Here is a 12,207-nt window from a genome sequence, read left to right as displayed (position 1 = left end):
CGGACATTAAAGTGGTTGCTTTGCAAGAGAAGATTAACATGTCAAAATTAGAGGGAAAAACAAATGTATGAAAAAAACTTGGAAAATAAGTTTTTTATTTCTTTATTGCTAAATCAGATTTCCAACAAATTATGATGGCCCTAACACTCCGTCATAAGAATCCAATCACAAATATTAAGGCTGGAATTAAGTAAGTGGAATAAAATAAACACACCAATGAATATTACATCCAATCTTCGCACATTTCTTCAGTAATTCGTCAAAAAAGAATTGAAAATATTTGTTAATCTATCCACATGAACCTGGGTGTGAGCCAGTCCTGAGTCTGGACTCTGTTGGGATCCACAGAGTCTGAGGTGAGCGTGGGGGCGATGGGGTGTGGTGATGCCAACGACAGCCGTGCAGCCAGGAGCCCCATCCGGACACAGCTGTCTGTGTCTCGCCGCTGGAAAATCCCAGCTATTAATGCACCTGCGAGACTGCAGACAGAGCAGCAATGAGTGTCGTTTGTTTTGATTTTGTTGAGTTTCAATGATTTTGGCAGTAAGACAAAGTGTGACAGCAACAGGGAGAGAAAGAGGTCATGGGGAAAGGAAAAGTGGGTGAAAATGAAGCAGCTTGCAATTAAAATAATAGGGTGGAGAAAGTAGGTCACGTAAATTTTAGCACCTATCTCCTGCTCCAGACACATTCATTGTCTCCTCTGCTGTCACGGTCAGTGCTGGGTAGTGGACAGCACAAAGCTGCCTCTTCTGCAAACACAGGTGCAGCAAACATCTTCACTTTCACTCATCAATCATCATTATCATTATCAGTTCAAATGTAAGTTGCCCTCACCGTCTTCTGTTTTCTTGGCTGCAGGTTGACTGAGCCTGCATCATGCTCTCCGCACACCAGCACTCCACCAGCCCCCAGAGTCACTACCAGACAGTGGAGATGCTCCAGCAGGGGGCGTGAGAGAGCCACAGCAACACTCAGCATCTCCTCCAGAGAGCTCGGCAGCACTGCCGCCCCACAAAACCACATCCTCAATCACTATTTGCATTTTTCACAAGAACCCTAACTGTGACGACTGTATGTAGGAGTAAGAGAAGAAGTTGAAGCACCAAATGCAGATTAAGGAGCAGACTTTTTTACCTTCAGGTGTTTGGAGACCCAGTGTTTTGTTCATGGTGCGCAACTCTGCCAGGTTTGGGGATGAATAGGACAGAGACTTCCAGGCGTCTGACAGGAAAGGCTTACAAGCTTTATCTGAATCCGTTGGCTCAAACCAAACTGTGACACACATTGTTTGTATTGTATTAAAATGACCGAAAGCTTCTTATCACAATCATTCACAGTGAGCAGCTCCCCATGCTTACCATTAACGTTGTGTTTATTGGCAATGGAGCAAACATAGTTGATGGTTTGGACGGGAATGTTTCCATCGAGACACACAAGAGTGGCTGCTGACAGCTGCTTCTCAAACTGTGAAACCTACAAAAAGATAATCAAAGATAGAATGAATCAATAATAATTAAGTGAGAAAAATTTATTTTTATAGCATATTTCATAACAACAGGTGCATTTAGACAGGGAATGGTCAAATATAAAAATAAAAATAAGCTAGGGCTGCAACTAATAATTATTGTCATTATCAAATAATAATTCTGTATTAATCATTTCTTGTCTGTAATATTTCAGAAAACATTTTTTATGTATTATCAATTAAAATGTATTGCTTCTTGTATTGTGTATTCGCATGTGTTTTATTATGCTTAATATATGCTTTTATATTTACTGTTTTCTTAAATGTTTTTAATTGCTCGTTATATTTTGTAATTATATTATATTTTATATATTTTTTTGTTTTCTTTAATGGGTTTTTTATGGCTTGTTATACTTTGTTGCTGTACTTAATTTATATGTATTTTTAAATTTACTGTTTTTCTTTAATGGCGCCACCAAGTGAACATATTTCACATGATTGTACTTGCATGACCAGAGTGACAATAACGATCTTGAATATAATTAGCATTAATTAGCATTACCATAGTGCACATTTATTGGCCATAGCAGAAGAAATACCAACCATAACTGTATTAAGATTTGAGTTTGATGTGATGAATAATTTCAGGTCTGTACCTTTAAATAGTGTACAAGGTTCTAAATATGGTGTTAGAAGACAAACCCTCGGTTAGCCTTGCTAATAAATGAATAACTCTGACACTGATACTTACATACTGCTCTGTGATCTGCTGATGAATGTCCATGTCTCCCAAACCCAGACTCAGTTCTCCACTCTCAGTGATTACAGCGCAGTACGTCGCTGTGCTCTGCTCTTCTAGCCTCGCAACACCACTTGTGTTCTTACAGATATAAGACAAACAGTCAAGTTAACATTGACATATTTTATTCTAAAATGGATTATAATTATTCTTGTGTATTAAACAGGTGTTTATGTTCACATACCATATGTTTACAATAGTTTAACACAGCCTCGCTGTGTGAATCAGCTCCAGTAGCTGAGATGAACAGCGGTTGACAGCCTAATCGACTCAGAGAGTCTGGGAGGAAGTCACCAAAGACGTCAGTGTGTGATAATTAGATTTAAAGCACTGATTAATACGTTCATGCACATGAAAAGATTAAAAAAAACACACCAGCGATGTTGCGTCCTACACCACCAAATGACTGACACACACTTCCTGGGTTGGTCTGTCCAAACTGAGAGAGAAACAACAAGTTTTCTCAGAAGTATGCTACATACTAGTGTGGATAAATGAAACTTACATGAAGTGTTTTCTGTCTTCCTTTTGCGATAAAATCAACATTTATTCCTCCTATGACAACCTGTAGAAGAACAGCATTGTGGGTAGTGTGTAGTGCCAATATTTGACTAAAAAAGTTCATCATAAGTGTTTATACTCACAATGTCTGAGTGTTTTCCATTATGGGAAGTCTTTCCTCTTAACTTTCTCTCAGTTATTTGTTTTGACAGTGCACAGGATATCTGACTGCCAACTTTAGCATTGTTATGAATGAGAGCAATGTCTGAGAACACAACAGGTTAAGGACATTGTTGTTGTTATGAACTGCACTGTAACACTGTCTATACTATGTCAAAGCTTCCTTATGAATACCCTTTTTTCTTTTTCCTTTTCAGAGAATTAGATATGATCATGTTCTCAGAAGGATACTGGCCTGAAGGGACTTTCCTTCAGTCAGCTCATTGACCTTTTGAAGAATGAACGGCGTCACATCTCTTCCTGTTACACCTTTAGCACTGAGTAAATAAAAAAGAGGGAAAAAAGAGTGATCAGCTAAGATAAAACAGTTCATTTGATTCACTTTGAGATGACCATGATGAGATTTAGACAGAAAACTTCCTCTGATCCTGTTGAACTAGTAAGACTTCATTATTTTCATATTATGTGCTTTTGATTGTTTGAATAATTTGTTTCTGGTGCATTTACCGCAGTAATCTGAACCTTTTGGTATGAAATGTGCGACAGTATATGAGTTAATTTGCCTTGCCTTGCCTAGTAACTAAATAATTTGAGAAAGCATTAGGCCAACAGATTACAAACCAAAGACACCTTCTGTACCTTGTCTCTGTTACTGCAGCCTGTATGGCTTCCTCTATCAGCAGGCCGGCTTCTGCATGCTCCTCTGGGATGGGCACCGCTAACAGGACGCCACTTTGGAGACAGAGTGACAGGGTGCTTGCTGAAAGACAGATCCACAGTCATAACAGGTATTACTGAAAAATAAGTGTTAGTAGCAATTGAATCTTGACCTCAATGTGTTTAGAGTCAGGGATATAAAATGTTGATATACCAATGAGTTCTGCAGCCTCCTCAGGGTTGCAGACCTGGTACGGAGAAGTGAATCCGCTTTGTGGAGAGAAGAAGGCCGGGAAGTTCTTTGACGCTCCATAAGTGGCCACACAGACGCCCTGCGTCTCCTAAAAAAAATACAATAGCAGAAACACATTACGGTCCCTCCCTAGTCTCTTTAATTTGTGTTGTTGTTGTGATGTTACATCATCATTTCAATATTCTTACAAGGAACTCCAGGGTGCGACCAATGTCCAGAATAGACTTGACACCAGCAGAGACGACTGCAATGGGAGTCCTGCCGAGCTCTGTCAGATCTGCACTGATGTCCAGACCTGGAGGAATAATAATAGAATAAAATCAAGAATAACTATATAGAAATAGACAATCTTCTTGCTGATGGTCTTGTTTGCTATGTAGGGCAAATAGAGACATCAGTATTAAACTTCATAAGCAGTTAAAAACTCCTTGTAGCTGCTTTAACATACCAACAGTTTGGGTGTCTTTACACATGGAGGCCTTCCTCAGAGTGAAGTCCCTCTCTCTCCGTTTTATCATATCTGCACCCTCATCACTGATCAATCAGTGAGTTTATCTTCATGGTTTCTTAGTGAGAATATGAATAAAATATTCTAAGTCTGCTTACTATTCTCCCCATCTCTGTGGACTCCTCCGATGCCCCCAGTGACAAACACGGGGATGCCAGCTCGATGTGCTGCTATCATCGTGGCTGATACTGTCGTTCCTCCAGAGAGCCCCTGAGAAAAACAACACAGGATAACAAACAAAAAAAACACCATAAACGACAGACAGGAAATCAAGAAAGATGCCACGTGTCAACAGGCATGTGTTCTAGACTGAGATTTTTTTCCTTTTGTAAATGTTTGCATCACTAATAATAATATTAATAATAAAAGCATAAAAAAGAAATGATTGTGAGATGAGTGTGTTGCAGCCCCACTTTGCTGATGACGTAGGGCAGATCACGGCGGGACACCTTCAGCGAGCTCTTGCAGCGAGCGAGGTGGTCAAGCTCCTCTGAGGACAGACCTACATGCACTCTACCCTCGATCACTCCGACCGTGGCTGGAGTGGCTCCTTCAGCTCTCACAATGGCCTCCACCTCCTTCGCTGTGCTGCATTAAAACATCAGTACCATTCATTATCAATGATTTAAGCAAGTTGTAGCTGCTGGTATCGGAGTTTACTGGCACTTAAAACAGGTACCTCAGGTTGTGTGGATAGGGCATGCCATGTGTGATAATAGTACTCTCAAGTGCAACCACTGGTTTGTTTTCTGCCAGCGCCTGAGATACAGATGGATGAACTCTGAAGAGGCTGTCTAAGAGAAGAGGTGTCATATCATCATTATTACAACCAGTCTATTATGAACTGTGCATGTGTTACATTGTCATATATAATGAGAGGCTGCATTTACCATTTTTGCACATTCTGCTCTGATAAGTTGTGATTCCTCTTCTCAGGATGAGTGCAGAGGCTCTCTTCAGCATCCTCATTCTGTCCAAAACTGAGGGAAACCCTGAAAACATGAAGATTTTTTTTTAATCCAAGTGAGAAAAACATCTCAATCAAAGCTGAATTTTCACTGTTCTTCAGAATAAAAAGCAAGCAAGACTGCATTAAAGGATTGTATAGCTAAATTCACCCCCTGTAGAGTAAATTTGATGGAAAACATTTAATGGTAAACGGTACATCTATGTCAAACTTTTGTTGACAACTCTTAAAGAATGAGCTTTACAGGTCACATATACCTTACTTGTCAAAATCAAACCAATGAACAACATTACCTCAGCCTCTTGAAGGAAAATTTAAATAGGCTCCCCAGTTTAATCACACCCTGCAGTGTGTTCTCTGTCACTGGAAGGCACAAGTCCAACTCAGCCATTGTGAGGATTTTCTTTGCTCCAGTTAGTTCCCACCACCCTCCCCCCTTTTTTGGGGCCACTCACTGAAAACGACCAAATTCCAGAGCTGGGGTCTGTTTGTTATCTCTTTTTCCAACTCTGCTGCATGTATGCACTGAAGATTGTCAAGTGAAATGTGTTACATTGTCAGAAACTTATCCGGGACAGAAAACCAAGCATTTTTAGTCGATGTATACAACTGATTTTGTGCAAACTGTCTTTAATCTGACATATCATCAATGACACTAAGAGGATCAGAGACAACAAACACTTTAAACTACAATAAAAACATCTGAAGCGTTGCATCAATTTAAATGACATAACATTTCCTCACGTCTAAAAAAAAAGGCTCTATGCAGCTGGAGGGGCACAATTTACCTTTTGTAGAAATATTAACTAAACAGGATTTATGCTTTGCTGTATTAAAAAGTCAAGCATATTACATTAAATCTTCATTTTTTTTTTACAATAAAACAATGTCCCACAACAGGGTTAAGTGCTTACCTTCTCCAGTGCAACAAAAATGCCAGAAACTTTGCCCAGAAGGCTGAACTTTGACCCAAACTCTGTTTACACAGCCCAAAAGCATCAACCACAGATCTCCAAACCAGTCCAAACTACTCTGGGTTTGTCTTCTGAGTGAAAGCAAAATATATTTAACATTAATGCAGCACGCACAAATAACTGCAGAATTGATATGAAGACAAGCAGATGCAGGGTAAAATAAAATAAAAATTAAACTGTTAAGGAAACCATGAATTTGTACTGTCACACAGAATCATCCATCTACATCCTTTAGCCACATACCAGCTGATTTTCTTTAATATGAGTTTAATATCGGCTTGTGTCCAATGGTGAGTTCTCTCAGATTTATGTATCAATATTGTTGATGGTAATTGTAGAACTTGAATCACTTCAAATTGAACATCTGATGTACTGCTTTGATGATTGACAATGATTTGTCTCAAAAAAACTAATGCAATTGTGTCAAAGGGGTGGCCATGTTTTAAGCAATAATAAGCAAGGTGAACTCAGCTAAGGTTCACATTTGAAATTCTTTAGTCACAAAGTACTGTTCGGTCCACAGTAGAATCACTTTCTTGAGTTTTTGCATGACTGGTGACTTGGGTTGAGTCAGGTACACAATACGTGATGAGGCTTGTGGTTGTTTTTGCATCGCCACAGATTTCAGCTGAGGTCTTTGAGATTTCCAGTAATTCCTCCTCAAACCACTGTGGATGTTCCAGCTGGTGTGCATGAAAAGCCTCTATGGCGTCCCGCAGGGCTCCACCTGAGGGACAGCGATAGTACTCGTCCTCTGAAAGCCCTACAATGTGATTCACTCTGCCTGGCTCGTGCTTCTCAGCATCCAAGATTCTGAAAAAGAGCTCCTCGAACTGTTTCATCAGCTTGTATCGCACTGTGATGTTGAAAGGTGAAGGAACGTCTTCATCAGAGCACACATCGTCAAAATAAGCAACAATGTATTTTTCAAATGACGCAGATCGGATAAAGTGTGGGACCATGAGGCTGAGGGCTGGACTGAGCATGTCACCTGAAGTTGAGCGGGCGTCCTCTCTGAGAAAAACATGTCTGTCACCACACATGGCTCTCCATTTGGCTTGCACTCCTTGTGAGCACAGGATTAGTATCTTATCTGAGGAGCTTTCTATTTGCTCTCTGTGCCAATCCAACCACTGGATGCTTCCCAACACGCCCAGTCTTCTAGAGTCCAGCAGATCCAGGACCACTTCAGTGCCACATTTGGTTGCCAGGAAAGCACAAAGCTTGAGGACAATGTTTTTGTATAATGGGTGATCAAGGGAGTAGATGACGAAGACTCTTCTCCTCTCTTGCAGTTGAAAACCTTCTTGTTGTTGTTGTTGAGCATCAGATGTGGATGTGTTCACAGGATCTGAGAGAGAGAGAGAGAGAGAGAGAGATAGAAGGGTGTTGATTGATAATCAATTCATGCTGCGTTTTCTAATCAATACTGTGCATTTATAAGAAGGCAAACCTTTATAAGAGGCTCTCCACAGTAAATAAGCAAGACACCCAAGGACAAGTAGCCCCACAGTTGCCTTTATAATAAAAGTCCGTGTTGGATAACCTAAAAACAAACAAATACATATAATTTGTTAAATACCTCAACAAATACAAAAATGGAACTCAAATAATAATATTCAGGGGATCCCTCCCCGGGGGTTGGGACCAACATGAGACCAGGTGAAGCCAATGCTGAAGTGCCCTAAACCTGCCTTCTTTCTAATGGCCAAGTTGATACTTTCGGGTATGTCAACCTTGTGATTGAGAAGTTGATACCACAGTGAGCCTTTCCCTTTGTGTTTTCAGTTAATGAAAATTAATTGCAACATTTTGCTCACCTTAAAATGTCTTGATGTCATTTGGTTGCATTACAGACACTCTAAGGAGTTGTATGTTCATTTTTCCAAGTAAGTGCCTTTTGTTTACACCCTAATTCTGCTAGCAGAAAAAGCTATTGATATAACAGTCAGCATGAATTATGGATGAATCTTGCTACTCAAGCTAGCCAGCTAGTGCTAGCAGTAGTTGGAAAGTTACTGTCGTCCTGCTGTGCTCCACCCTCTCATCCACCCCCCCCCCCCCAAAAAAAAAAACAACAACCACCAAAACAAACAAACAAACAAAAAAACAAACAAAAAAAACCCCGTCAAGGCGGTAGTCCACAAACCAATGAACGACTGTACTTACAAGGGTGAAAATTATGTGTTTTCTCGGAAAGCTGACAGTCATTCTTGCATCGAACAAAAAATGGCTGAACCTTAAACACAAGCAGGGTAAAGTGAGACTTTAATGTTATATATTTCCACATAACACTACTTTATCAACTACAGGGATGGGAACATTGAAGAAAAAAATCAACTTACCATGACCAACATTTCACATTGTGAGAGCTGCTGCCAACTTATCTCAAATGTCACATTCAGCGATGTTCTGTTTGCCTACGGAGGAAGGAAACAACAATGAAAAAAAGCAGTATATGCTGGTGGTCTCACAAAATAGTCACAATTAGTTATATTTAAGTGACAAATTAATTTTAATTACCTTTGAGACATTTTTTGAGTAAGGGATATCATGGTTCTTGATGGAGACCAGATACCTCTCTGAATACTGTGCTGCCTCAAAACCCACAACAATGGAAAAGGTTTTACGTTTACTATTAAGAAACACATTAGTGGTCAGCTGAGGATCCCATAGGCTACCTGAAAGAACAAAACATGCAGAGCACAATGCTTAAATAGTCCAGGATCTCTTTACAATGGTCCATTACCCCATGTGAGATGTAAATTATGTAAAATTTACCATTCTCCTGGCACGTTCGGGCCATTTTGATTCTCTCATCATCACATCCTGACCATGACAGAAAATATTACAGATCATTAGAGCATTTTTAAGGCACAGTATGTTAATAATCCGCCACTAGGGGTCTCCCAGTCTAAACAATTACAAACGACAGACTTTGATGATGCCGTGCAGTAGCATAGGATCATGGGAGTTTTTGTCTTCATTGATAAAAAACCTCCACTGCCAATGAAAAACTTTCGGATATGACTCATGCATAAATAATGTTCACAGATGAGTTTATATATTAAAGTTGCGTTTGGGTTTGAATATTGTCCGAAACATTTCGGATAATGTAAGACCTCAACAAAATATATAACATAGGTCTAGTGTTTGACATTCTAATGCAGAAGTGTTATATATTATATCTTTATGTTTTCTTTTGTATTGGATTTACAAGAAGCATCAAATCAATCTGTGAATTGTGGCAATCACACCGAACTCTGATTGGACGCTTTAAGAAGCAAAAAAGTATGGCACGTGTGACAAATGCGAACAGTGATAGCTTTGGTAAAACAGGCACTGTCACATTATATATTAACCATATTCTTTTTGGGGATGGTTTATGTTGTTACTTCTTCCTGATTCAAATCTTTTCACATTACATATTTTCACTGTAATAATAATATCGCAGCCAACGTCAGGCACAATGTTGTTACACAACAACACAGATTCATTCATTTTCCTTAACCGTTAATCCGCACTTGGGTCGCAGGGGGCTGGAGCTGATCCCAGCTGATTGGGCGAGAGGCGGGGTACACTGTGGACAGGACGCCAGACTGTCACAGGGCTGACACATAGAGACAGACCGTTCACACTCTCATTCACTCCTATGGACAATTTAGATTCACCAATATAACCTAAGCTGCATGTTTTTGGACTGTTGGAGGAAGCTGGAAGACCAGGTGAGAACCCACGCTGACAAGGGGAGAACATGCAAACTCCACACAGAAGAGTGCTCTACTACCACTACACCACCCTGTAGCAACACAAATATCAATATAGCTTATATCCATGTTTGTACAGCAAACTTTTATAACTTATACAGTTATATATATACTAAAAGTATATATAGTTATACTTAAATATATATCCCTGCCGCTGTCAGACTCTACAACACCTGCACCACCTGACCATGTTGTAGTTTCTGTTCAGATCACCACCACACCTTTGTTAGCACTTATCATTACACTACTCACCATAGCTTTTAAATGATCTTGATCTGTATTTATATTTTCATTTTTCATTCACACCACTACTATTTACATTGTAATGTAATGTAATGTAATGTAATCTAATACTAGATTCTAAGTCAAGTCTCTGGATCTGGTTAGCCTGGGTATACCCAGACTGCCTTGCGCGCTCAAATTTAATTTCGAACCTCCATCCAGTCTGGCAACCAGGACCGTTTCTTAGCCCTGTTTTAGGGATCCAATCACAGAGCGGGGAGGGACGGCAAGACGATGACGCGTACTACTCGGCACTTGGAAGCTTGTAGTTTTCTTACAGATCCAACATGGCTGCTAATCTCTTTTGAGATTAGTCTGGTGTTAGCCAGGCTAGGATCTGGTAGTAACTCACCTGGGATTGTAATTGGCTCATTAATCCTGTAGTCTTTAGTTACAGGTTCTGGCAGATTGAAAATAGACACGTTGTATGTATGCCCAGGCTCAACCACGACTCCAGCCAAGGAAAAGTTCCACTAACAAAGAAAAGCAGATCTGTAACAACTATGCTGCTTGCTCCTGTTAATGCAATGGATAAATAAGAACATATGTGGCAATCTCACCTTCTCTTGGTATGGATTCACCTGATGGTCAAGTTTGTAAGAAAACTGGAAACAAAAACTTTGATTTGTACTTTCATCCAGAATATGTATCTCTGATCCATTAAGGATCAGGGCACCTCCTGTGAAAAGAAGAGAATGTTTGTTTTATATAAATGCAATATAAAGTATAAAGTCTTAATTAACAATAAACAATACTGTATTTTTTAAAACAAACGATTATAACATTACTTACTATCAGACTTTATTTTCCATGTTACATTCACAACAGGAACAGGCCCATGTTGGTCCATCCAGACTCCCACATGCTCAGGCTCCCAGTCTGGGCCAAGAGGAGCATCTCTACGTAGGACATCTCTATGCTTGACTGAGCAGTTATCTGACATTTAGAAAACAGTGTATTTATTATAATAATGTGAAAATATTAAACATATGTTAAAAGGTACCTGGACAGATGAATCACATACATGCCAAATAAGAATTATAATTTACAGCACAAATTATTCCAATGTGCTAAGAATAAACTATATAAATATATATATAAATAAATATAAATCTACATATAAGTTTTGGAATTACAATGCAAAGATATGGACTATTGCCCAAAATACGCCCTTAACATATTGGTTGATTTTACTCTCTATATATGTATTTTAATGTTATTCTACTGATTTCAGAAAGTAGATACTCACTAATTTTGCAGTTCTTAAGACCCTGGAAAAAAGCACAAGATAAAAGTATTTAAAAAGTGAATCTAGGAGCATAAATTCCTCCCAGTTTACTTTCATAAGATCACTTGTGTTTCTTTTTTAACAGATTGACTTTTACCATCTGGCTGCAGTCCGTACGATTGTCCAGAATCCTAAGAGAAGACGACACAGAGAGTCCGGTAGTCAAACAAAAGCAGATGAAAGGAACGTGGATCATTCTTGTGCAGCTCCACATCACAGGTGGAAAAGCTAAAATCGAGTAAGCAAGAAAATTAATCAACTCCATTTAGAAAGATGGTGCAAACACAGAGAAGTCTCACTGTGATCTGACCTTAAGCAATGTGTTGTTGCATGTTTATCAGGTGCTGAATCTGAACACGCAGGAAGGATGCTCTTATCAAATGTGGTTTGTAGTTTTCTGTAGCTCTCATGCAGAACATGACACAGGCTGCAATATCACTCTCTTAATCTCAGTTTTCTACAGAATTATGTGAGAAATACAAGTTAGTTCTTACTCACAGTAGTGTATATGTACTTTGTAAATTGATGCCACCTGCAAACCAAAAAGTCAAACCATGAGTTAA

At 39.3% G+C, this 12,207-nt stretch overlaps 2 protein-coding genes across 5 annotated transcripts; both read right to left on the bottom strand.

The window, feature by feature from the left end:
- Positions 1-205: 205 nt before the first annotated feature.
- Positions 206-6,498, bottom strand: zgc:136858 (uncharacterized protein LOC678543 homolog). 4 transcript variants are annotated; one of them, XM_059335393.1, is made up of 19 exons: positions 6,122-6,498; positions 5,257-5,358; positions 5,046-5,160; positions 4,780-4,954; positions 4,465-4,576; positions 4,047-4,153; positions 3,820-3,946; positions 3,588-3,708; positions 3,180-3,265; positions 2,912-3,033; positions 2,773-2,832; positions 2,643-2,706; positions 2,452-2,546; positions 2,220-2,348; positions 1,362-1,476; positions 1,138-1,275; positions 838-1,004; positions 670-752; positions 206-479 (listed from the first exon to the last, which is right to left on the bottom strand). In XM_059335393.1, exons 2-19 carry the CDS (start codon positions 5,333-5,335, stop codon positions 284-286), a joined length of 2,091 nt encoding a protein of 696 aa, XP_059191376.1. In that variant the 5' UTR covers positions 5,336-5,358; positions 6,122-6,498; the 3' UTR covers positions 206-283. The 4 variants fall into 4 exon arrangements, with proteins under 4 accessions (XP_059191376.1, XP_059191378.1, XP_059191377.1 ...); XM_059335395.1 differs by having other exon boundaries at positions 6,248-6,498; XM_059335394.1 differs by lacking the exon at positions 6,122-6,498 and adding an exon at positions 5,627-5,660.
- On the bottom strand, positions 5,947-11,840 carry LOC131972690 (interleukin-17 receptor A). The gene is made up of 11 exons (XM_059334359.1): positions 11,742-11,840; positions 11,606-11,627; positions 11,149-11,292; positions 10,917-11,035; positions 10,709-10,829; positions 9,089-9,136; positions 8,831-8,988; positions 8,653-8,727; positions 8,477-8,546; positions 7,761-7,853; positions 5,947-7,658 (listed from the first exon to the last, which is right to left on the bottom strand). The coding sequence occupies exons 1-11, from the start codon at positions 11,838-11,840 to the stop codon at positions 6,802-6,804; spliced, it is 1,806 nt and encodes a 601-aa protein (XP_059190342.1). The 3' UTR covers positions 5,947-6,801.
- Between the last annotated feature and the right edge of the window lie 367 nt (positions 11,841-12,207).

The sequence above is a fragment of the Centropristis striata genome, chromosome 6 (assembly GCF_030273125.1).
Source record: "Centropristis striata isolate RG_2023a ecotype Rhode Island chromosome 6, C.striata_1.0, whole genome shotgun sequence".
Classification (NCBI taxonomy): Eukaryota; Metazoa; Chordata; class Actinopteri; order Perciformes; family Serranidae; genus Centropristis; species Centropristis striata.
Note: the sequence above shows the minus strand (reverse complement) of the source record. Positions and strands in the feature narration are given on the sequence as shown.